General features: G+C 47.7%; 1 protein-coding gene across 3 annotated transcripts in view; it reads right to left on the bottom strand.

Moving 5' to 3' along the window:
* Positions 1-26,374, bottom strand: part of Ack-like (activated Cdc42 kinase-like) — a 94,667-nt gene that overhangs the window by 17,223 nt on the left and 51,070 nt on the right. For all 3 annotated transcript variants that reach the window (XM_084599388.1, XM_084599387.1, XM_084599389.1), the window contains exons 2-10: positions 23,364-23,682; positions 10,699-10,914; positions 7,171-7,320; positions 6,679-6,870; positions 5,494-5,591; positions 5,204-5,330; positions 1,565-1,714; positions 1,061-1,185; positions 230-443 (exon numbers count right to left, since the gene is read on the bottom strand). In XM_084599388.1, coding sequence (XP_084455514.1) covers positions 230-443; positions 1,061-1,185; positions 1,565-1,714; positions 5,204-5,330; positions 5,494-5,591; positions 6,679-6,870; positions 7,171-7,320; positions 10,699-10,914; positions 23,364-23,648 — 1,557 coding nt within the window. In that variant the 5' untranslated portion in view covers positions 23,649-23,682. The remainder of the gene's footprint in view (positions 1-229; positions 444-1,060; positions 1,186-1,564; positions 1,715-5,203; positions 5,331-5,493; positions 5,592-6,678; positions 6,871-7,170; positions 7,321-10,698; positions 10,915-23,363; positions 23,683-26,374) is intronic.

Genomic DNA, 26,374 nt, shown 5'->3' with positions numbered 1-26,374 from the left:
TTTCTGGTGCAGTACCAACACCTGGTTCTGAAAGGAGAAGTCTATCCAAGAGTTATGTGAGGTCATCATAGTAGTGAGAGGAGATTCCACGCCTCTTTGATCTCTTAGAGTGCAAATGAATCTGAGGCAGTGAAAACACACTGCACAAGCTCACCATGAGTGCAACAAATCACCAAACGACAAGCATCAATTCAGCCAGCACACTCCTAAAGCGGACAAGAAAACTAACCTGGGGACCTGAAATCATTTCCGGTCGCAGCCGACTGCGCCGCCCGCTGGCATAAGCCACGCCAGCCCCCGATCTGGGATCCCACCGCGTGAAACTGCCGCTGGCTCTACTTGAAGGCAGGTTGTGGCCAAGATAGGCAATGGTGGCGGCTGGGTTGAAAAGCCCAGTCTTTCCAGAGGCTGTGACACCTTTCCACAGGGACCACGCATCAGGCCTGCACATTGCACAAGTGTCACCTATCAAAGCCATCAGAGTGTGTGCTCGCGTTTATAAATTTAGGTGCAGAAAAAAAAAATTGCAGGTCATAAAAAGATACACAGGCAGGGTAAATATAAAAAAAAAAGGAAAATATTTCAGAGTACTCTGCAGCCCTTATCACAAGCTGTTGAGCAGTGCTTGACTTGCGACAGAGTCGTATAAGCAAGACTAATATATATATTTTTTTTATGAGGTTCAATGTCCCAATGCGACTGAGGCTATGAGGGACTCTGTAGTGGAGGGCTCTCGATAATTTCGGACAACTGGGGTTCTTTACTGTGCACCAACAATGTATGATTGCATGGTGCATGGATGCCTTGAGTTTTGCCTCCTTTGAGATGCGGCCGCCACGGCCAGGATAGAGTCTGGGCGTTCTGGCTCAGTAGTCGAGCACCCTAACCACTGAGCCACCGTGGCAGGATGAAAGACCATTAGAACTGGCCCAATGCCAAAACAAGAGTTCATTAACTTGCTTCCGTATATAACACACAAAGAAAAAACACAGGCCAGGTGGCTGCTCATTGAGCTTCCACAAGTAAGAGTTTGCAATCTGTGAAAGCCAGAATCGCACACCTTTTGTCCAGTACAGTAATGACGTCACCGGTACGGTAGTGTAAGGAGTCTTTCTTCAGCTTGACCGAACCTCCCATAGAAGTGTCTGGGCAATCCGTGATTGCTTGCACCTGCTCTGGTTTACACTAGAAGACAAAGATGAACCGCAAATTAATGAGAGTGGCTTTCCATTTTTTCTAGAACAATCCGACAGAAACAAAAGGGGCAATGACAAACTTCCAAAAAATTTAACTGGAACAAGAAACCAAGTTTACAGCCTTTCAGGAATAGTAAAAAGAATCTAAAATGTTATTCCCAATATTCAAAAGACCACACAGAGAAATTTTTAGACAGCTGGGTATGTGGTTCTTCACACATTCATACAAATGACCACACAAGTTAGAGAAATAATAAAGATCACTGTGGAACAGTATCAGAAAATTATAACTAGAAATGTGGCGAAGGAAGCTTGTCCACTGCAGTGCACATTTCACAGTGTGCCAGAGCTGCTGTAGCATTACTCACATCAGGCAGCATCAGGAGTATCTCGGCAAATTTTGGTCGCTTGTTTGGGTCGTGCTGCCAGCACTTGAGCATGAGCGTGTAATAGTCTTTGGGGCAGCAGTCAGGTTGCTCCAGCCTCTGCAGGTTGGGCTCATCTATTGCCTCCAGTATCTGTTGGCAAGCAGGAAAGGCAGAGGTGAAGATTTTGTGATTTTGTGTGCTCCGACAACAAAGGCAAAAGCAGAAGGATGTGTTTACAAGCCTCGTCAAGCTTCTCATCCCCAAATCTCAAAACCAACCGTGAAGAACCCCCCCCCCCCCCTCTTCCAAAAAATAAAAATATAAATAAAATAGAAACCCATACACACATGTACGTGCACACACACACATGCACGCGCGCACACACACACACACACACACACACACACACACACACACACACACACACACACACACACACACACACACACACACACACACACACACACACACACACACACACACACACACACACACACACAAGACACGTACACACACAAGGCAAGAATGGAAGCAAGCTACCAATTCCAAAGTGATACAGCAGCTGAAAGGGGAGTAAACAGCAACAGCATATTACCGAATCATACATAATGGTAGTCATGTTGAACAAGTTAAAATACGCTTTGAATGGAGAACCACATACCATATATTTCCTGCTTTTTAGGGTGCTGCAAACTACAAAGACAGCGAAGCTTCAAACAGACACACAGAGGTCAAAATATTTCATACCTTTTACAAGTTACAATGAGCAATATGCAGTAAATGAAGTCAGTGATATCTGTCACTGTGATAGTAACAATATCACAAAATGACTGTGCACAAATACAGGCACTTGAAAAAAAAAGCACCATTCCCCAAGCACAGATGTAAAAGTGAAATTGTCATATTGGCATCAAAAATGAAAAGTTAATTTGATTCCTTAATGCCAGGATTCATGCTTGTGATGTAGACATAGCAAGCTCCACAAAAGAGGTAGAACAGGCAGCAAAACGAGGTACAGCAATCTTATCATTCCACTATATTTATCCGCAAGCAAATATTTGAAGGCACCAAATACAAAATTCTAAAATTAAATGCATATATATATATAATATATAATAAACAGAAAAAAAATATTGAGGGATTTAAAGCTCTACCTTCAAACGTATGATGCAAAAGCATTAATGGCTTCCGTCCGCTAGCTCTCCTTGTAAAATTTTGTTCATGTACACCCACATTGCTACTCATTTACTATCTTCTATGCTGTGACTCTACTACATCGCACATACTCATCAGCGTGCAGCTATAAGCTACCAAATTACGTGCAAAAGCAGTCAACATGGATATAAAGACCATGCCTGCATGGCCTAGTGGTAGCATGTCAGACTTGGGAGATCCCGGTGGTCTGATTTCCACCTCACCTTGCCATCTCCAATGAGCTATCTGAGTTGGCAGCTTCTGCCAACTCAATTTCATGTGGTCTCATGATGTCACACAACTCACTGAAAAATCAGTGCCTGGGCATGCCTGCTGACTGCTGCCTGCCAGAGGTATGCTCATGGTTTTTCACTCACAATGCAAGATTTCCTAGAGAATGGGTCATTTAGTGTTATTTATTCATTTATTTATTTATAAATACTGCAATGCCAAATGGGATTTCAGCAGGGCGGGATACAATATGATGCATAGTAATACAAGGCAACAAGGAGACACTATAACAAGGACACTAACCAGGACAGCAGCTTGGGTAAGTTGGTTATCCATTTGTGACCAAACAGCGCGTAGCAAAGGGACAAGACACAAGCGCTTGAGTCTTGGCCCTTTGCTACGTGGTGTTTTGTTACAAAAGGAAACTAAGTTCAAAAGCAACAACTGAAACAAAGTAAACCATGGCAAGCAACAACACTGCAATGCTTGTACAAACGTCACAGATCATGGCATGAGCAAAACAACTTTAGAGAAGGCAGTAAAACAGTCTCATGGCCCAGCTTATTCCATACAGTAATGGTACTAGGAAAGAATGAATATTTGAAGCAGTTATTGCAAATGGAATAAGGAGCTACTGTTAGAGCGTGTCTGTCTTGTGTGGCATATCTCGTAGAAAAGGAAATTATACGTGAAACATCTACTTTACAATCACCTTTGATTAACTGAGATAAAAATTTCAGCTGCAATGCTCTGTTCCTTTTGGTAAGGGTAAAAAGTTTAGCCTTTGCTAAAAGTGACGTCAATGACATGTGCCCAAAGCTGTTATAAATATGCGTTAATATGGGAATTATTCATGACATCTAACGTACCTGTGCACCCAAAATGACAGCAACTATAGACTTCAGGCTGATATAATCATGGATATCATGACTAAAAGCACCTGAAGTGTGACTAAAGATTGTGGGGATTCACAATCCCCTGCCCCCATTATAACGGCCGCATGTAATTAAGACACGAGACTATGCGCACTGTTAAAGAGGTTGGTGGAGGAGAGTGCACACTGGCCTGGCCGCCCCCCACCGCCTCCCAGTCTCCTGCGGCGACGCTGCCGTGGGCTTCTCTCTTTCCTGCCAGCGTAACCGGGAGACCTCCTCTCCCTGGCCAGAGTCGAGGAGCTTGCTGTCGCAACTCGCTCAAGGCTTTTCGGCGGTTGAGCGCGCGCGCGATTCATGATTTCCGCCGAGGAGAATACCGCCGTCACCGAGAATCGCCCAGTCCCCATACGCACCTGCCGCAACGGGCTGTGAGCGCGAAGCCGCGCCAGGTGAACAGACTCTTCCTCTCACCTTCTTGCGTGTGCTTCCCCATTAGGTGGTTTATTTCACCCCCGTACGCAAGCGGGACATTCGCTCACTACTGCAGTTGTATTTGAGTGCTGTTCTCTTGCCATGTACTCGAGCACAATAAACTCTGTTCGAGTACGTAACTCGGTGTTTGTCCCCTCTCGCCCAAACTCGCCACAGTGGCGACTTCTCGCACCGCAGGTTGGGAGTCACAGCTCTGTCTGTTAGGGCTGCACGTCGGGGCTAGAAGGCGACTGTAGCGTCTAGCCCCTCCCCTGTGGCACATTCTTGGGAGAGTTAACCCTCATATTCTTGGTACCCAGCGTGGGGCTGGAGGTGTGACAAATCCGAGTGTCTGTGTTTATCTGACTACCGACACATAGACTAGCCATAGCAGTGAGCAGGATTGAGTTTCAGTCTCTTCTAATGCTGCAGTGGTGATTGCACAATGGCAACATTGAAAAACCACCATAACTTTTATTACTGCGAGAGTTCAGGAGCTGATGCTAGCCACTGGGATCTTGTAATATTTCTATGAGAGCAGGAGATCACACGACGCCATCGATCTACAGCAGTGTGACGCACGGGTGCTGGTGTGATGGGCATTCTCTCGTAATGTTTTGACTTTGCCATGCTCTGTGGGAGGACGGACCGCGTTGTAGCATATGCACTTTTGTGGAGGAGTGGCCAGTGTGCCCTCTCCTCGCGGTTCTCCCCAACAGCGCGCGTAATCATGCGTGTTAATTACGTGCGGTCATTATAATGGGGCAGGGGATTATGAATCCCCACAAGATACAAAAGCAATACCAATGTTATTCAACACGCTGTGTCGGATTGCACAGCCTAACCGCCAAAACTGCAGACCACTTGCCTGTTGTCCTGTCAACGCAGCCCAAGGCTGGAAGCCATAACTGAACATCTCCCACAATGTCACGCCATATGCCCACACGTCAGAGGCAGATGTGAACCGCAGGAAATTAATGCACTCGGGAGCACACCTGTTGAAAAATGACAGAAAAATGACAGACAAGTGACATTTAAAAAAAAAAAAAAAAACTTGTATGTAGATTGTTCTAAATTGCTCATCAAAAGGCGCTATATGGGATCAAACACCTATGGCCTTCAATACTCTGATGTTTCAGAAAGAGGGCTGCAATTTACCATGCAATAGGAAGCTTGAGATTCACATTGAAGTTCGTCTGGTAGTAGTCCTTCCCTACGCCCAGTGCTCTGGACAAACCAAAATCGCTGATTTTCACCTGAAATAAACAAACAAACAAAACTGATGCACAAATTGTAGAAAAAAGCACACAAGCCACATCTATCATCATCAGCAGCAGCCTCACTACCCACTGCAGAGTGAAGGGCTCTCTCATACCTTCCCATATTAACTCAGTCCTGTGCTAGCTGCATTCACTTGATCCCTGCAAACTTCTTAATTTCACTTGCCCACTTAACTTTCTGCCACCCCCTGCTACACTTGCCTTCCCTTGTGATTCAACTTGTTACCCTAAGCAAGCATCAGTTTTCCTCCCTTCACATCACATGCTCTGCCCATGCCCATTTCTTCTTGATTTCGACTAGAATGTCATTAACTCGGGCTTGCTCCCTGACCCACTCAGCATTATCCTGCTCCTAAATGTTACACCTACCACTTTCTGTTCCGTGGTTCTCTGTGTTGTATTCAACTTGGGCAGAACTCTTTCCATTAGCCTCGACGTTTCTGCCCCATAGGTGACAATAAGTAGATACAGCTGTTATATACTTTCCTCTCGAGGGATACTCATAAGCTGCTATTCATGATCTGAGAGTACTTGACAAATGTGCTCCATCCCAATTGGATTCTTCTAGTTACTTCCTTTTCGTGGTCCGAATCTGCAGCCATTACCTGTCCTTCCTTACTTACCACCTTCCTTCCTTACCACTTCCAGCGACTCCCTGCCTATTGTAAACTGCTGTTCTTTTCCAAGGCTGTTAACATTACTTTAGTTTCCTACATATTATTAACACAATAGCATTAAACGTCCCATTACTGAAAAAAATCCTGCATCGGTGTAGGCGTTGTGAGCAAAAAATTAAGGGCATGACTCTGAATGGTGTTGGTTGGTATGGCCATGAGCCGATACTTCAATGGTTAATGCAGCTTAACGAGACAGTGACTGCCAGTGCCCTTTCACGAGTTTTCACTAGCTCATTCTTCATGCTATGTATAGTCTACTTTCGCAGAGAATATTTTTAAACAACTCAAGACTCAAAAAAAGTGGCGCCATGTTCAGCACAGTTATTCTCTTTATCCTCTAGATTCGCAAGGACAGCAATGGGGGTGAGGGTGCAAAGGGAACTCACCTTGTTCTTGGCAAAGACGAGGATGTTACGTGCAGCCAGGTCCCTGTGGATGAGGCGCTTGCTCTCCAGGTATTGCATGCCATCACAGATCTGCATGGCGAAGTCACACAATGCCATCACGGGGAAGCTGGGCCGCAGAGCAGCCTCCTTCAGGCACTCCAGCAAAGACCGCAGTGGCGCCAGCTCAGTCACCTGCGCAGTGCACCATCAACCAGTCGAGACCCTTGATTACTGCAAATACGCACAGTGCAAACATGCTTGTTTCAAATAACTGTGGGAAAGAGCACAAACTACATCAGAGTGAATATGGCACTAAAGGAGCATGCATCAACAGAGTTTTCTGGCAAAAATAAATCAGTTTAGAATAAAGAAATCAGCTTCAGAACAACAGAATCACAGCAGGTGAGGATTGGCATGAACACTTAACATATGCCCCTTTTATGCGGGTTTCAAGTTAGACGCTCCCAAACAGAATGCTGGCGGTTCACTTACCAGCATGAGGGACACTGTGTCTAGAACAACTCCATAGAGCCTGACAATGTGCTCGTGGTCAATGGTGTGCATGATGACGGCCTCCTTCAGGAACTCCATGGGGTTGTTCTGCATCTGGTCCTTGCTGAGACACTTGATGGCCACCTGAATCTGCATGGCAGTGGGGCAAACTATAAGTGCACGTGTACAATCCTGCTAATGCATGACCAATTCATAGACAAACACGATGGTGTACAAAATAAAATACTTTTAAAAGAAAAAATGAAGCATGTTACCATATCAAGCTTTGCTGCACGCAAGTGAAACAAGTAAAAATAGCTTTCAAGCATGTTCCAAAGCAGATATATATGTGTTTTCATGCAACAGTACAAGTTGCTTAAAAGGTAGGTGTGCAATTGTGCAAACAGTGCAAAACAGAGAAGTTCCTCTGACATAAGTGATGGCCTAAGCTTCATTAAAACTGGGTAGCACAGGAGTGTAGCTAGCATTTCAGAAACTGATTTTTTCATCAATTTCGGAATGAGACTGCCAGAGGCATGCCCTAAGATAGCTGTGCAAATATCACAGTGGTGTTGCGAGGAGTCACTTGTGTGCGCCTGTGCATTACTGGTGAATAACTGCTGTGCAGCCTTCACGCAACAGGGTTGTCAAGAAAGAGGAAGAGAAACATGGCTCCAGAGGATGAGTGCGGGCGGTCGGCATCCAACTGTATTTTGGGCAACAGCAGCAGCGTGCTGACTATGCTGGTTGCCCGAGTCCGAGATCGCAGCTCCAGGAGCACGTGTTGTACTGATGGTGTAAGTAGTTTTTTATTTCATCAGCAGTTGCGCTAAGCCACTGCCATTGCAATGCATTCTGGGAGTTGCAGTATTCCTGCTGGCAGCCACATCGGCACGGTGTGGTGCATGGCATACATATGTCAGAATCACTTCTGTTTCCATTGGTACAAGTTTCTCTGCATGAATGTTGAATTTGTGGGAGAAGTTAGTTCACCTGACAGGCCTCATGTGCAAATAACACAGTTGCATGAAGCAAAGAGCTCCGGAGTTTTTGTTTTTACGAAAAAGATAAGACAGTCCTCAAAAAGAGTGCATAAGCTCATCATGAGAGGCAGAAGAGGAAGCTTTATTAAGCATATTTAGCTCTTTCTCAGGTTGGTCAGCGTTCGCCAGCAAAAAAAGATAAATATTTAAAGTCTGAAACCCTGAAATGCCTTTTAAAGCACCCTTGAGCTTTTAGGCAGGTGCTCTTAATTGCCAACGAGGAGGCGGTCGGATTTACCTTCACGCTACTTCAGGGAACTGCTTTTACAGTGATTTCTTACTGGTGTTATATTGTGGGTGAAAAACTGTACAAGGTATTATTGTCATAATGAGGAGTCCATCATGGGTGTGTGCTTAATACATGTATTTGCTTCTCATACTTCATGGCAGTAGCGGTACAGTGCTTTCTCTATTTTCATAAAATGAGAAAGTGTGGCTATAAAACCCCGGAAACATGGAACAATTCGTCGTCTTGTTGCACACAGGTGTTTGATCATATGGCATACAGCCAATTTTAGCAATATGCCATTTATGTCATAATATCAGCCACATCTTACTCAGTAGAGTAAAACCTTGTTAATATGTATCCGCATACTAAAAAGTTGTCGTTAAAACGTAGTTGTGAAAATTCCTCGGTTTTGCCACCATTGAAACCTATGTATTGGGTGACCACTTAAGACGTGGTGGCTCATGATGTGCCTACCGCGTAATGCATACCTGCCATAGCAGTTTGGCTGGCTGTGCTGCGACGTGAAATGTTTTCCGCCTTTCCAGAAAGCTGGTTGGTTGGTTGGTTTGTGGGGTTTAACGTCCCAAAGCAAATCAGGCTATGAGAGACGCCGTAGTGGAGGACTCCGGAAATTTTGACCACCTGGGGTTCTTTAACGTGCACTGACATCGCACAGCACACGGGCGCCTTGCTTTTCGCCTCCATCGAAAAGCGGCCGCCGAGGCCGGGATTCGATCCCGCGTCCTTGGGAACAGTAGTCGAGCACCGTAACCACTGCGCCAGAAAGCATTATCCCATGTGGACTGCCAGCGATGTGTTGCGGGCAAGTAGTGCACATTTTGTGGGGGCGTCTTTTGTTTGGAGCTCGTGCTGTGCGAAGCACAAAGCAGCTGTTGAGTTAGTGTGTGTGCGAACTGTCGGCACTATGCCGAAGCCTACTCGACCGAAGTATCGCAGACTGACAGTTAAGGAAAAGTTGATCATTACTCATTCTACTGAAAATAGAACTAAGAAGAGTGCACTAGTGCGTGCATGAAACTTGCTTACCCCTGGTCTCGCTGTTTTTGAGACTGCTGTTGTCGCCGTACGACTACCATGGCGGCAGCGGAAAATGACGGACTTCTGGTCGGTAGCACACCAATAAAATGCGCGTACGTACATATTCGTGGAAAATTTACTGTGCCTGAATTTTTCTTATTTCAGAATGTGAATAATGGCAAATTTGTACTGGTCGGTTAAGGTGTACTACTGGATAGTGCCTACTTTTGCCACGTCTCCGCCAACTACGTATGAACAAAGTTTTACTGTATTTCAAACTATAAAAGAAAAGCTAACTAGCCTTTACCCATCAGTCAAGTATTTCAGGTACGCACTGAGAAAGTAGCAAGAGTGAGTCTCATGGAAGCTGCCCGGCAGCACAAATTATATTATCCTAAAAAAAAAAAAAAAAACTTTAGTTGTAAGTCTTCCTTCAAAATTAACTAATCAGTCACCAAATTAGAAACCATTCAAACCTATTAGGCACATTTGGCGCACCGAAAGCCTCTGCGATTTGCTCCTCCTTTTCTCATTTCATACTGAACACACATCTGTTGCAGCTCTATGTAGGAAAATGGCATAGCTCTCTTGCATTACTCAGCTTTCCTGCTGGTAAGCGAACAAGCACTTTGTGAATTTGCTTATTTGAATAAAGCACTGAACACATGAATACTTTTGAGCAAGAAGTACATGAATAAATAAAGGCAACAAGTATTTTGTGACATGCCTAGTGAATTTTAGCTACATACCATGAAAATTAACTGGCCTGAGCCCGTCCAAGAGCATGCACTACTTTGTGTAGGAATGTTCTGCCAGCAAAATGAGCGAAAGATAAGGCAAAGGACGTTTTCATTGTCATCTACAACAGGTTTGAAATGAAGGTTCAAGTAACAAGTGCTTCCTTGCAGTTGATGTCATCCCACTCCATGCAGCAACTGCACACCCTCGCAGCACTACACCTGGTGCTATTGACATGGTAAAATAATGACTCTCGCAAAATGGGGGGAACTGCAAAAGGACTGTAACAGTCACTATTTGCTTAGAAAGCAATGGAGGGTTCAATAAAATGAGGTGCACATAATGTGAAAAGTAACAAAAGCAACTCTCGTAACATTCCTCGTGCAATAAGGCACTTTGATGATGGCCTTTGCAAAGCTCTGCAGCAAGTGGAGAGTTTATAGATGGCTACACAAAAGAAAATCGATTAGGCAAGCTCACCCTGTCCCCATCTTCGTTCGTCCACACTCCCTGTTGGACAACGCCAAACTCTCCAACGCCCAGCTCCTTGTTTATGACGATACTGTCGGCGGGGATGATGTGCTTGCTGGGCACCCGCACTTGGGAGGACGAAGACGTTCCGCCCTTCTCCACACTCGCGTCCAACAGCAACACAGATGACTGGTCTGTGTCATCTTTGGCCTTGGGTAGGATCATCTGCACATGCACAGAAGAGCAGCACTAAATATTATTCATCTATGGCTTGGGCACTGGTCCGAAGGTTGCAGGTGCGATCCGAACTGTAGTGACCCCTTTTCAATGGAGATGTCAATGTAAGTTAAAGAACCCCAGGTGGTCTAAAAGAATTCAAAGCTTTCCACTATGGCATCCCTCATGGCCCATGTGTCGTTTCAGGACGTTAAACCTCAAAATTTACAATTTACAATTTCCAAACATACTGCAGTTAAAAAAGCATTACTCAGAAGCTGGTGAACAAGAAACAAGATTTCTTCCACTTACTCCAGCAATTATAGCCATGCATCTAATTGTTCAGCCCTAAGATTTGCCACAGTAAATAACAAATTTTCATGAAATTCAACTAACAGAAACAAACCACACAAAACAGCACAAAAAGGCCAAATAACAATGAATAGGATACAACTTAACGTCACCTAACTCAGTGCCCTATGATTTGTATTTGCATCGGCTCCCAGTGAAGCCCATGTATTCCATCAAGGCTTTCTTTTACCTACTTTTATCGTTTTTTTTTTCCCGAAGTGCGTCTGATAGCATGGACAACCCAGCCTCGTGCTGCCAATGTAATTATGTATGTAACGCACTACTGTACAGATAAGGATGCTATTTTATTTCTATCCACAGTCAAACGCACGAACAGAAAATATATGCCGGCATGGGAAAAGAGAAAATGGAACCATCCCAGGAGACAATTGGCAACTATGAATATGCCGGTTTTTGCTAGCGTATTTCAGATAATCTCAACAGGAACGTTGCCGGTATGTGGCTCGGTCACTTGGTTCCAAAAGCACAGCTTGCTGTTTTTCGGAGCCGGATGACTCATTTCAATCCCAGCTAGGTTTCGACGGAGGCGAAATGCATAAGGCACACACATAACATGCAGTGTCAGCGCAAGTTAAAGAACACCACGTGGTCTAAATTAATCCCTCTGGAGGTTACGCCCTACGCGACAGCATCTTGCAGCCGACAACCAACGAGAAACGGTGCGCATGCATGTGCAGCGGAGGCAGCAGACGACGGTCTCCTTCCGTGGTCCACTCTCTCCCTTATCCGCTTCCCCCGTCCGCTGGAAAGCGCACGCGCTATGCATGGCGGCGCATTCCAGCCGAGCGCAGCCGTATATCCGCCGATCCGTGTAATGAGTGCGCGCTACCGCGGGAAGTAGCAGCGAGGCAACACCGCGGCGCCTTAGAATTGCCCGCCCCGTGGTCTTTATTCCTCGCGATTCTCCCGCACGCGAAGTACGCCAACGCGTGCCGGCCGCGCTTGTCAAAGGAAAAAAAAAAAAAAAAAAAGAAAAAAAAAAGAGAGGGGGGGGGGGGGGGGGGCATATTACGCCGTGTTTTAACCTCACGTTTTTTTTTTTTTTTTTTTTTTTTAACTTGCGGCTCAGGATGCACACCGTGCGGCCAGTATATGAACTTAACCAGCATATATAATCGCGTGCCTCAATGAAGACGGCAGACGAAGTTGGCTGCGGCACCTCCCTACTTCTCTGGCGAATGCGCAATCTGAGGGTAGATTCGCCTCCTGCGCAGCATTAAATCGCGCTAGTCCCTTGACCCACTTTTCATAGTCTCTTTAGGCCAACTTCAACGAAATTTTTCGCTCCGTAAGAATGAGAGTTCCCTAGTGCACGTCAAGAGAGAGCGGTGGAAACAAAGCATGGCATTTAGTGTTTCAGGAATCGCTCGCAAAAACCATCGTTTTTCGAATCGAAACTGGAAAAAGGGCCGGCAGTTTCTAATAGCGGGAAATGACATAGAAAAGTGCACAATTGGAGCGTCGGGTGCTATTGTTGTTATGGCAGTTTGACCACTTTTCTGCTCTTTCTAAACGTCTCAGCGAATGGGCACGCGTCATTATTTGAGTTTTCTGGAATGCGAAAGCCGATCTAATGAATTATCACTGCGAACGAGCGCGAACCGCCAAAATGAACAATTTGTCTAGCCCTGCGTTTTCTATATATAGTGGAGACCACTTACAACATAACCGCTTACAGCGCAGGACCGGTTATAACGCACGCGGTTTTTCAGGCCACCGGTCTGTCTCCTATAGGACTCAATGTAAAGTCATAGGTACCGCTTGTTATGCTGTCGCGAAGCAAAATATCTATTACAGTGTGGTTTTAAAACCCACTCGGTGAAATCGCGGAGCAGCAAGTGTACTTCCCTGCATGCGCTACACCCAGCAGAGCACACCGCACCGCGTGTTTAGGGCGCGACGACACATGCGCGCGCCGCTCGTTTCCTCTCCTTGAGTCTCCGCGCGTTGCTCAAGACTGACAAATGAGGATTCCTCGGACAGCCTGACCGCAATATTCGTTTTCCAACCACACGGTCTCGGAAAGCCTCAAATTCTTTGTGGCTTGGTTTGTTGGGTATAACGTCCCAAAGCGACTCAGGCTATGAGATACGCCGTAGTGAAGGACACCGGTAATTTCGACCACCTGGGGTTATTGAACGTGCACTGACATAGCAAAGCACACGGGCGCCTTGCTTTTCGCCCCTATCGAAAAGCGGGCGCAGAGGCCGGGATTCGATCCCGCATCCTTGGGGACAGTAGTCGGGCGCCGTAACCTGCGCCACCCCAGCGGGGTGAATTATTTGTGGGAACGAAAAGAGCCAAGGATGCTTTAGTCTACCGCATGCAGCGCGCGGAGGTTAATTAGCGCGACCGCCTTCATGCACTAATAACGAGCGCATACGCAGTTCCGCAGAGGCGAGCGCGGTAGTGTTTGCGGTCGCACTGCACGCGGTATATCAGCTAAACCTAATCCAAGTGTGCAGCAGACATAGTGGGTTGATTTTAGTTCACTGATTAATAAGGCGTTTTTGAAAGGGAAGCTATTCATCTGGCATCTATTTTTGACCGTAAAAATAATGTTTCGAAAGACTTCGAAAGATGTACTTCGAAAGATGCCCAGCCCATATCTCCCTGTACCACCTCATTTGTGGTTTTGCCGTGGGCACCCAGTGCCAATCGTCCGACGGCTCTCTGATGTATTTCTAATCTCGGCTGTACCTCAGCTTTTAGGCACAAAACAGCATTTCCGAAGCAAGCCCGGGCGCCATATTTACTTTCCAAATACCCCTCAGCACCTGACACCTGTTGTATCCCAATGCGCTTCATAATTCCGGCATTTCTTCGCCCTTTTGCCCTAAGTGATTGCTCATGATTATCAATGTATGCCAATCCTTCGTTTACCCATACCCCGAGATATTATATTCTGCCCCTCTGGGTATTTCATGGCTTTGCATTTTAAGACCCTGATCAGTTGAGCCGTTGAAAATCATCAGATCCGACTTAACTGCGCTAAAACTGAAGCTTAGAGCGTCCCCTTCATCTCCGCAATACTTAAGTTGAGTTTGCAAGTCTTCCTGGCTATCTGCTAACGGCACAATATCGTCTGCATATATTAAGCCGGGGAGAAGCTGCTCTACTACCTTTCCGCCTAATCTATATGCCTAGGTTACTAGGTTACTTTCCTGTATCCTCCGTTCCATATTTACCATCTAAAGCATGAACAGCAGTGATAGAGGACAACCTTGTCTTAATCCTTTGCATACCTTGACAGCGTCCGTACTTCTAATCCCTTCCCATGTAATTTCTACTTTGTTATCCCGGTATAAATCCTGTAGGAAATCTGCTCGAGATCGAACAGAGTCGCCACCTTGCGGCGCAAGCGGCGAAACGTAATCAGCGTGGATGAACGCCTGCGTGTGCTGTTCGTTTCGCGATTCTGGTGCACTTTTATTTATCTGTCTGCCTCTTACGACAGAAATATGAAAAAGCCATGATCTCACACAATTAAAACAATTGTTCTTATCGAGTATGTCGCGCTCTATGTCGTGCTGTCCGTCGGTGTACAGCGCTTGAGGCTCTTTGTCGCGTGCATTAATGCGGTGTAATTGACACTAAATTTGCCCGTCTTACACCCTTATATCTACCAGACACGCGCGCACACTGGTTTAAAAGCGAACATAAAAACAAAAGTACACTGGGCAAGTGTAACGCAACAAAAATATCATGCCCGGGAGCGCAGTACAGAAAAAAAAATAGAGAAAAAAAAGGTGCAAAACGACGCCAGCAAACCTAAAAGACAGGTGGTTGCGTGTTATGTTTTCTTACAATTGTTTTTTTTTTTTTTCAGCAGCATTCGTCAATTCTAATGTTTTTCTCAACAACTGCAACAGACTATTCAGTAAGTCGCTGATGATCTGCAGAAGCACTTCTTCACGCATTTGCATCGGGGCAAATTTTGCGGATGCTGCACTCAAAATCGTACAATGGTTTACAGGAAAGGAGAGACGCAACACTTCTCGGCGGAAACATAAAGCGTGTGCCATAAAGGAGGGGAGAAAGATGGTAGTGAAAGAAGAGAAAGATGCCGTAGTGGAGGGCCGCGGATAAATTCCTTTAACGTGCTGATATTGCACTGCACACGGCCACCTTTCTACTTTCGCCTTCATCGAAACACGGCCGCCGCGGCCGTGCTCGAATCCGGGTACACCGGCCCTAAACACTGAGCCACCGCGGCGGGTACAAGAGAGGCGACGACCGCGACGCAGAGCGGCGGATGGGACGCGTCGCCACGCAGCAGAGCGGCCGCCGCCGAAGCTATCAGGTTTAATTAGCGCCGAGTTGCATAACCAGGCCACAACGACGGGCAAGGAAGCTAGCGAAAGACGGACATCCGGGCACACGTCATTTTCGTCCAATGCTCGCTGCGGCACGCACAAACCGGCCGGCGCGTGGCATGCAAGAAATACGAGAACTAGGAGTCGCCGCAGCAGCCGGTGCAAATGAGGGGGGAGAAGATGTCGCGGCATTCACGTGGACCGAACAGCGGCGGGGCCCGAGATGAGCAAGCTGTTACAGCAGCACCAAGAATACGCACGCCACAAAGAAACAAAAGAGCGAGTAATAATGCGGCAGCGCGTCTGCGACCCTGAGACAGGGCGGGACGCGCCCTCCTCTCAGATGACAGCCCCATCTTGGGCTACTCGACAGGGGCAACAAATGAGACCCGAGCCAAGGAGGAAGCAAGAAAGAAGTTACCCCCCGTACATTGCGAGGCAGCTGGTAGCAGCCTCGCTCCGAATTGAGCGGGTGTCCAGGCGGCAGCCCATATCTCCTCACGGCACGCGTACCAGCGATTTGTGGTGCAGGGTTTCGCGAAATCGCTCGACGCGGCGGCCAACGGCGAGAGAGGCGTCCAGCTCGCGAAAGGGAAAGAGAAACCCGGAAAAACAGGGCAGAAGCCTCTAAGCTAGGACCCGCGCCAGGGTTGAAGGCAGGCGGCGTATCTTCAACACCATGCGGAATCACCGTAGAGATGCTGCAGGCAATGGCGGGTGGGCGGCGACGCAGCTGACGACTGATTTGCATATAACGCAATCAGAATCGCTAACAGATGACTCCTGTGGGATACACGATTCCAGCCCTGGGGCTCTTTGCGGTGCTTCTAGCGATCTCAAGAGCGAGGGCCGCGGGATGATTATATGTATTCGCTTTCTAAAGCATGCGTCCTGTTTGGCGCACTTCCTATAGAAAACATTCCAAGACACTTTGGCGACTAAATTGATGAAAGGTGAAAGCCTGGGTGCTGCATTCTGCTACGCGACTGTTGCGCATGTAGGGATGAATGCTGCTGCGAGTAAAGCGAATGACTACTCTTTCACACTCTACGAGTGCATTTATTCAGTGAATTCTGCTTGGCAGCGACGAGATCGCGCTCCTTGTATCTTCGCAGTTCTAAGTTTACTGTTGTGTGGTTGATTTTACCGGGTGCGCGGCATTAATTAGTAATTAATTAGTCATGCAAGTGATTAATAGGAATTGAAGATTAACGATTAATTTACAATTAATTTTTAATTCGTAATTTATTATTGATTGGCATATGGCCATATAAGGCTCGCATTTGCGCATACTGTGGTGGTGCTCTGTGACTGGTCGAGACCTCCATGACGTCATCCCGTCTCGACCAATCAGAGCCGCCGCAAAAGCGTGAAACTTGCTGACGACAACGATGAGACAATAAAGACTTTCGCCTTAATAGTGACTATGATGATGGTCGTGGTGAATTGCCAAAGAGCGCCATGGCACAATACATGTTCTTTGGCCTGTGTGCTCAGGGTCGAAGAGTCACTCTCGAAGCATTTAACTTCGACCGTGCCAAGCATCAGGCCATGGGAACGCTTGTGGTCGCTGGATAACCGATGGGTTATCACCGCGGATCGAACCCCGAACCTCCCGCATACAATGTGGATATTCGAACAACTGGACTCATACACTCTGGCAAATGAATTTACGAGCGCCAATGTGCCTGCACTTTACCTTGCCCCTTGAACTGAAAGTAAACTGCACTTTACGAGCACGGCCCTTTTCGCGTGCCTATAGTTCTTTTTGACCTTCGCGCCGTGGCGCCATATGCAGCATCCTGCTAACAGGCCTTTATTGTCAAACTCTCAAGACAAATTAAATAAATGTGAGAGAAAGCCCTCATCGAACCAGAGGTTATAGCAGGCAAAAACCAACTGAAAATAAAAGAAAAGGGGCGGCCCAAGAAAAAATCAAAATGCAATGACAAAAAAAAAAAAAAAAAAAAAATTCAGCTGTTGTTGTTGTGGCTGTAGGAAGAACGAAAAGAAAATGCACGGGCTTGCGACTGGCTCTGTAGCTGAGCCACCTCCGCTGCCTCGTGCGGACAGAAGAGAGAAAATAGAGAAGAAAGAAAAACAAGAGGGAGAGAAAGACGCGCGCCGCAACAGCCGTCGTCCATTACCTAAGCGGTGGCGGGTGCAATGAAGGCCTACAACATAAAAATTCGGTGGCTGGCTAGCCCCCGCCGCATGCGGCGTTGACCTACCGTCCCAGCCCCGTAGGGCTAAGAACAGCCACCCTTCACCACCTCTCATCAGCTGCCAGCCTCCAGCAGAGCAAGTGTCCGATTCGGGACTCCTCAGAGAACAGGGACGCCCATGCTTGCTTCACCGTTCGCCCATCCGTCGCAAGAAACGGGCACTGCATGGGTCCAGGTACAGCTATCTCAATGATCAAAGCAACTGTGTACGATTTGAGCTGCTGTTTGCTACGCCGGTGGGGTTGGCTTGGTTCTGTCGCATGAGAGAGTCGCTTTGTAGAAGTGTATCAGACATAACAACTGCTGCTTTGATTGGGGAATACATAGAAACACTGTGGCCCTCGCACGCCTCCAATGATGACGGTTCGGCGCCCTGCAAAGCGCCATATATGGCTCGGCACGCCCAAGTGCGGAGGGCATAAATGCGTTCTCGTGAAAGGGTGCAGCTGAGAGATAAAGGGCCAGCGCTGGATAAGAAACATCCGCGGAATGAGCATTTGTGGCAGAGTAGCCCTGAACGCCGCAGCCTCCCATCACAAGGTCATGAGACTGCTGCGCCGCGTGCAAGAGAGCGACCGCGCTGCTGTTTGCGAAAAATTACAGCTCGTGCACAGTCCAAAGGAACAGTTCTACGGGGAGGCCGGGCGACATGCGCCATATGCGCTTCGCGACAGGGGCACCCCTTGTTCATAGGAAGGGTCCCATCTCCTGGCTGCGCGCCATCTCGCCGTCGCGAAGCACGTGCGCGCCACGGGTTGGGCAATATCGGCCAGGCCGCGCCCAAGGCCGTGCGACTACTGCACCCGCAGCGACGAAGATGACGGGCGAGACAAATACGCCAGTTCGGCTGGCCGTGCGCGCGCTCTGAATGCGCCTGCTCCTCTGCGGAATGGATGCACACGCGCGCCGTATGTTATATGTGGGGTATAAGGAGAAATCGAAGTTAGATCACCGCTTTCTCACGACTGATAAACGTACTCTTACTGAAAACGGTGCTCTCATAATGTAACGAGAAAAAAAACAAACAGGAAAAGAAACAAAACAAAGGACACTGAAGACTACTTACGAACTGTGAATAAGAGAGCATAACTTTTCCAAAGTTCAATGACCCCACGACATGCATATAAAGAACCACGTTTCCAACCCGAACAAGCGTGCGTATAGCGTGGCCTAGTCTCCAGAATGCCTAGCTCGCAAACCAAGAGTCGTGGCTGTGAAACACGCCTGTAAGCAAATTTTTTTTTCTTTAGCCGAAATCGAATATATAAAGCCACATAATGGTGCTTTAACAGACACAGACCAAGAAAGAAACGAGACACACGAACCATTTCAGCGCATGGTTCGTGTGTCTCGTTTCTTTCTCGGTCTCCGCAAAACAGAACAGTCACAAATAACAGCAAATTTTCAACTGCACTCGTTGCTATGGATAAGAGCGACGCGGCTTCGTTGCCATGACGACGCTTTGTTGTGCCAAAATAATCCCATGATTCCGTGCTAAAAAACATTACATCCACCGCACTTTTTGTAAATGCCTCTTCTATCTTTTCTCATCCGTGGCCATGAGCCTTCCTATTAAATAAAGGAAGTTCAATCAATCAATCTTCCTTCATGGGGTCATGTGCTATGACGTCATCGGGTTTCGCATTACAATGCAGAAATCATTGAAACAGTGAAATGTAGATACACACTCGAAAGAAAACGGAGGTGACGTCAAGTCAGTTTTTGGCATACGGATAACCGGGGCACGGCTAAACAACCACTCACCTTCGGATAAACGACCTTTACGCTTATGGTTAGGGAGGGGCAGAAAAGTGCGGAAAAAAAAAAAAGAAAGGAAGAGAGAGACAGATGACCACGGGTGGCCTAGCGGCTTGGGAGGGCATGCACCATGCCTGGCGCAGTTTGAAGTAGGGTACCGATGCTCTACGACGATTTTTATTTCCTCTTTCCGTCCGATAGTTTTCGCCTTTCGCACACGGCATCCTCAGTACAGCGGCTGGGCGGCCTGGCGATAGGTGGGTCGATTACAATCGGACGAAAAAAAAACAACGTTGCCTTGTATATTTACTCAACTGCTACACGTCTTGATCCCAAATTGAATTGCGTTGCTAGTTCAGCAACACAGGTACAACAAATGATGTCATTGCAGGGACAACCGGCCGTAAAGAACGTTCAAAGATAGCCGTATACCGCGAATCAGGCCAGTTCTTGTCGCCTGCATCTCGCGAAAGCTTAGGTGCTAGATCCGCGCCTGAGGTCACTCGGACAGAGCAACAGTAATCATCGCGCGAGAGACAAGACCGGGAACAAGCTGCATATAGAGCGCTGAGTTGTGCAAGTCCGCACTGTGTTTGTGCGAATTCTTGTCTCTTATCTTGCTACTTAAAAAGCTTGGCCATTACTATATATCTATAACAAAACGAAGGATAAGGTTCCGAGCTTTTATCGCAGACTTCTTTAGTGCTTCCTAACTATAGTAATAAAACAGCGTTCTATGGGAGGCTTTGTGGAGCTTTGCACGCTGCCCAAATTGACCATGGCTCGGCAGAGCGCAGTCTTCTATTCGGAGAGAGATCGCCGCGATTAATCAGTATAGGCGAGTTGCTTAAAGGAAGATCGTCATTTTTTTTTTTTTTTGCACAATACGCGCGCACGCGCAATAAAAAACAAACTGCAAAAACACCCTAGTCCAAAAATCCCCCCTTTAATGTTAGAAAATAAGAACGCGAAAATAGGTTATATATAACTTAGATATAACATTCGGCCAGGGATCCTCCAATTTTTTTTCCTTCCTCATTTTTTTTTTAACTTCTATCTTCTTTCTTCCTTTCCTCGCTCTTAGCTTGCGGATTAAATTTAAAAGCACAGCTACATGAAGTTACTTTTCTTCTAACCCCCTTTTATTTTCCCTCTCGGCTTGGCTTCTGCCTTCTCTTATAGCAATTTTTATAGAAAAATTTGGCTATGGTTTAGCTTCGGTTAAATATAGTTTGAAAAGATAGCTTAAGCATGGTTACACATGGTAAAGCTGTTTATTCAGCAGAAGGTTTTTCTTTGGTAACGTGGGGTGTTTCGCAAGGGCTCCTTACGTTGTTCCAGCGTTTCCGCTGCTTTTTTGGCTTTAGCCCCCTCTCTTCTCCTCCGTAAACTTTCAGCTTCCAACCCAATGTCCCCGGGATCGTCCGATGCAGCTGCTCAGTTGCTCTTCCTCCGAACCCACGGCGCGGCTGCGGCTGAGGCACGCCTCTATATGACGTCAGCGATCCTCGCCACGCAGTTGCTCACGTGTTACGTTACTTCCCACATCAGTTGACCTTTGACATTTCACCTTTGGTGGGAACATAGCTACCAAAAGTGGTTGTGGATTAAGTTCTAGCTTGACCTTGAAGCTGTTTGCAGGTCATTGGAAGTACACGGTGACCTTGGCTTTACCCCGCTAGTGAAGCTGTGGTTTCAAAATAGAGAAATCGTTGTGACAATGAAACAATTGTGCGTGCGTGTGTGAGTGTGGTGGGGGGGGGGGGGTTAGTTTTCTACTGTAGTGTTCATTTGACAGACCTTTTTTATTATTTGAGACACTATGGTGTAGACCCGCCGTGGTGGTGCAGTGCTCAAGGATGTGGGATCGAATCACGGCCGGCCGCAGCGGCCGCTTTTCGATGGAGGCGAAAAGCAAGGCGCCCGTGTGCTGTGCGTTGTCAGAGCCTGTTAAAGAACCCCAGGTGGTTGAAATTTCCGGAACCCTCCACTACGGCGTCTCTCATAACCTGAGTCGCTTTGGGACGTTAAACCCTATATGAACCATATCAACCCAACACGTGGTGCAGTTCGCTTATCACACATCGCGCGTCCGCTAGCTACTGCGTCTCGGAAAGACGAATTAGAGAGATTTAGCTTACCGTGATCCGCTGCCGTGATCCGCCGCCGCGCGTTCCACTGCGCATGCCCAGATCCCCTTGATGTCGATAGATGGCGCCACATACTTGATGTCGGCACATAGACCTGCCGCGTCGGGACCAATCAGCTCGTGCGCCCCGCCCACGCACGGTAGAGGGTCACGGTGGCGGATCGCGGATCACGGTAAGCTAAATCTCTCCCCGCCCACGCGCGGTAGAGGGTCACGGTGGCGGATCGCGGATCACGGTAAGCTAAATCTCTCCCCGCCCACGCGCGGTAGAGGGTCACGGTGGCGAATCGCGGATCACGGTAAGCTAAATCTCTATTTAGCTTACCGTGACCCCCCACCACGCGCGGGTGGGGTGCACAAGCTGATTGGTTCCGACGTGGAAGGTCTATGTGCAGACTTCAATCGGCATCAAGGGAATCAGGGGGCTTGCGCAATGGAATACGCGGTGGCGGATCACGGTAGCGGAGCGCGGATCACGGTAAGCTAAATCTCTCCCCGCCCACGCGCGGTAGAGGGTCACGGTGGCGGATCGCGGATCACGGTAAGCTAAATCTCTCCCCGCCCACGCGCGGTAGAGGGTCACGGTGGCGAATCGCGGATCACGGTAAGCTAAATCTCTCCCCGCCCACGCGCGGTAGAGGGTCACGGTGTGGCGGATCGCGGATCACGGTAAGCTAAATCTCTATTTAGCTTACCGTGACCCCCCACCACGCGCGGGTGGGGTGCACAAGCTGATTGGTTCTGACGTGGAAGGTCTATGTGCAGACTTCAATCGGCATCAAGGGAATCAGGGGGCTTGCGCAATGGAATACGCGGTGGCGGATCACGGTAGCGGAGCGCGGATCACGGTAAACTCTCTACTGACTGAAGAGCCGCCAGCACACACTCGCTCATATCCTCCACCGAAGCACAGTGGCACAACATACGTTGCTATGGAGACAGCAGGCTAGACAAGGAGAATTACGATCTGTTTCTCACGAGCCCGGCGTATAGTTGAATGTATACTAAAACTCATAATAAAAAAAGAAGAGCCTGGCGTGGAGTAGTAGGAGTACTTGCTGAAGGGCTAGTTTGTTCATACTAACCAATGAAATGGCACAAGGAGACGAACACAGGAAAAGAAGAGGAATAGAAAGAGCGCCTACTACCAACTCGTAGTATGAGCTCTTTCTATCCCTCTCCTTTTCCGTGTTCGTCTCCTAGTGCGGTTTCATTGCTTGGTCATTGGTGGAGTAGTAGTATGCGCGCTAAGCTGGGGATCGGAGGGATCACTAGTGGTTCGATAATTCCCGGTGCAGACATTTTTCTTTCGTGCCAGTGTGAAGGACATTTTTGCTTACAATTTCTGTACACAGCGCGCACATGAGGCAAAAAGCATTTCGCCTTAATAAATGCAGAAAGGTTGACTGAGCGAATTAGACCGACGATGCAGTACATGTGTCCGAGTGTCCTAAGATGTCCGAACAAAAATCCGTTGCTGCGAAATGCCAGAATCTCTGATATGCAGACCCACAGAGGTGCTGAATTTGGTCTTTCATTCTCTGGCTCAGATTTATACTATACTACAACGGGCTTCAGTTACACGGCCACCGGCAAACCATTGCAGAAGAGAGTAACTCTCGCAGGGGCGCTGCTCACCTGTTTGATCTTTCGCAGGTAGGTCTGCGGGAAGTACTTGTGGAAGTATTTTCGAAGGCGCCTCTGCTCGGGGCGGCTCATGCCCAGGTGCGAGAGGTCGTCTTCCTCGACATATTTGAGCTGGCCCACCGAGGAGACCTTGAGGTCGTTGCGCAGCGCGTCGTAGTAGGAGGAGAGCTCGGCCTCCAGCAGGAACTCGTAGAGGCTGGGGCCACCGCAGCCCGCCGCCCCGCTGCCTGCGGACGAGCCCAGGCTGAAGGTGGACGCCGCCGACGGGAACGGCATGGCTCCTCCGCTTGCGCCCGCCTGCCGCCGGCCCCTGCGCAAGGAGAGAGCAAGCAACCGCTTCAGGAGACCGAGCTACACTTCGATGCGATCGATCCACCCTTCAGCATCTCGGACATGTTGCTGGGCTTCGGAACAGTTTCCTTTGCGCTATATGGCTTTGCAGCAACATTTCTCTGCCTATCTCGCACCCTCTCAATTTGAAGAACAGGAGATTCCGGCCCGAAGCCGAAGCGCTGGCATGTTCCCTCTCTTAATTGCGCCATCAGGATTGAGGGCTGGGTTACGTCCGAAAAAAAAAAAAAACATGTATATGCAATCATAACATAAACAGTGCAAACTACAAGGGACAAGAAAAGAGGAAGGGACACAGGGTTTCTTCTCTTCTTTTCTTGTTCCTTGTGGTTTGCGCTGTTTACATTATGAACATCTACCAACTCGCCCAATTGGTAGATGTTCATAATGATGTATATATAAAATATATAGAGTGCAATATGCACGTGTTCCCGGCGCAAGCACGCCAAAACCGTCATTTTGAACGAAGAACGTTTGTCAGACACAGAAAAAAGATTAGGGGAAAATAAAATGATGACCAGAAGCAGTGATGACGAGCAGGCCGCATATACACTTGCTCGGTATTGCAGGAAACTTTTCGGACAAGAAATGTTTGCCGCATACATACAAATGATTCGAAAGCGGCTAAATAGAATAAAGCACTCGCGATTCATTTTGTTAAAAGGTGCGCTGGCACAGTCACTTTGCTTAACTTAATTTGTGCATCGTCGTGAATCTGCGTGATTGTGCTGCCGGGTTCAAGTCGGCGATCAATTTTCGAGCGATCAATTTTAATGATGCGGAGGAAATTAAAAAGCATGCGCCCTTTCGACACCGCTCGAGTAGTAACAAGCAGCACACTAAACATTTTCGTTATAATCAGGTTTTTCATAATATCCAAGTCTTTCGTCTCCCACACCTCCCTCCAAAAAGACGAAAGGGGAGAATTCTCTCTCTATGCCCAAAGCGTGCAGGGGGCCTTTCCGTTTATAAACCCTGGGACAACACCTGTTGCTCCGAGGCTTTGTCCCCAGACAAGACGGCTTTTTCGCTTTTAGTCCAAATGCAAAACTGGGGAGCATTTATCACTTCGGATTTCTTTCTCGGATGGAGACTGATTAAGACGCCGACATATGAAAAGCACAGGGTGAGAAACTGGCAGTTTTGCACACGGTTACATTCATCTGCGCCAATACGGCGCAGCTAAATGTCCGGCTGTGTGTAAATGTCTAATGCTGTGTCCGGCGAATTGCGATATCTGTTCGAGCCGCCCAGGGTTCGATACCGACTGACGGCCAAAATGTGTCATTTTATTTTATTAGTGCTCCTAGGCTTCAGCCACGGCCATCGTAACTATTTCTCCAGCGAGGCATGCACTAAAAAATTACGAGGGACTTTAGCGACTAAAGTAGTGAAAGGCAAAAGCCCGAATGCCGCATTCTGCTACGCAATTTGAACTAATTAGTAATTAATTATCAATTGATCATTGTCATATGGCCATATAAGGCACGCATTCGTGCATACTGTGGTGGTGCTTTGTGATTGGTCGAGACCTCTATGACGTCATCCCGCCTCGGCCAATCAGAACGTCGCAAAAGAGGGACACATTTTGTCCACGACAGCATGAGCCATTAAAGGCTTTCGCCTTAAAATGCAAGGCGCCGCCCGCCCCGTTCAGCCTCGGGGAATCAAGCGACAGTATTTCTAGGCCTGGGCCAAGTTAAAGCGCATTTCGCCGCGAAATACATAGCGAGCGCTGGACCCCCTCCTCCTTCGTCTTCCCTCGGTGGTTGTTCTCTAACACCCCACGAGCAAGCATCTTCATGCACGTGAACGCACACAGTCTTCGTTCACTCGGCCGACTCGTTCATTGGATCCGTCGCCAACACATTCAATCAGCTACTCAGCAATCAATCATTCACTTCATTGCTACGCTGACTATCTACACTCTCACTGATTCAGTTCATTTTCATGTACGCCGAAAGAGACCCTAAAGTGATGAAGAATTTGGTTCATCTATCGTGATCTGGTTCATCTATCGTGGTCAGCCATGTTGAATTCATGGCAGAAACAAAAGCCCCTCCAAATCATCCCCTATCTATATATGGTTGCCAGAAAAAGGTTCCTTGCAGATAAGGAACAATTATCGCTCTTTCCCCTTACCGGCTGCTATAGGTGCCACGGACAAGCGAAAGCAGTCACCAGGACCCGTATTCAGAGTTTGCGTCGTTATCGAAAATGTCGCTATCTCACGTGACCTCGAGTCATCTGAACGGTCGAAACACAGGCACCGGGTGCTGCCACTACGGAACCGGAAGAGGTGGCAGCATCATGTTCCAGCGTTTCGATTAATCAGATGACTCGAGGTCACGTAAGATAGCGACGCTTTGGATAACGACGCAAACTCGGAATACGGGCCCAGTTATACTGCAACGGAGCACCTTCAAAAGCTTTCCGCAGTGGATTTCAGTGAACGAAGAAGCGCGGGGCAATGAGCCTCGCTCCTTTCCCTCAGCACAACCGTACTTCACGCGCTCTCCAAAGCACACAAGTCGGGCCTCACGCAGTCCGTCATGTTCGCGTTTGTCGAGAAAAGGTCAAACTCCGTTGCGTCGCCGGAGTAAATCACGGGTACCGTTTTGGGAAGACCCGGTGCGGGTTCAACCGGATGC

The sequence above is a fragment of the Amblyomma maculatum genome, chromosome 3 (assembly GCF_055883805.1).
Source record: "Amblyomma maculatum isolate TAMU_Amacu chromosome 3, ASM5588380v1, whole genome shotgun sequence".
NCBI classification, from domain to species: Eukaryota; Metazoa; Arthropoda; class Arachnida; order Ixodida; family Ixodidae; genus Amblyomma; species Amblyomma maculatum.
The sequence above is the reverse complement of the archived record's forward strand: the minus strand, read 5'-3'. Positions and strand labels throughout refer to the sequence as shown.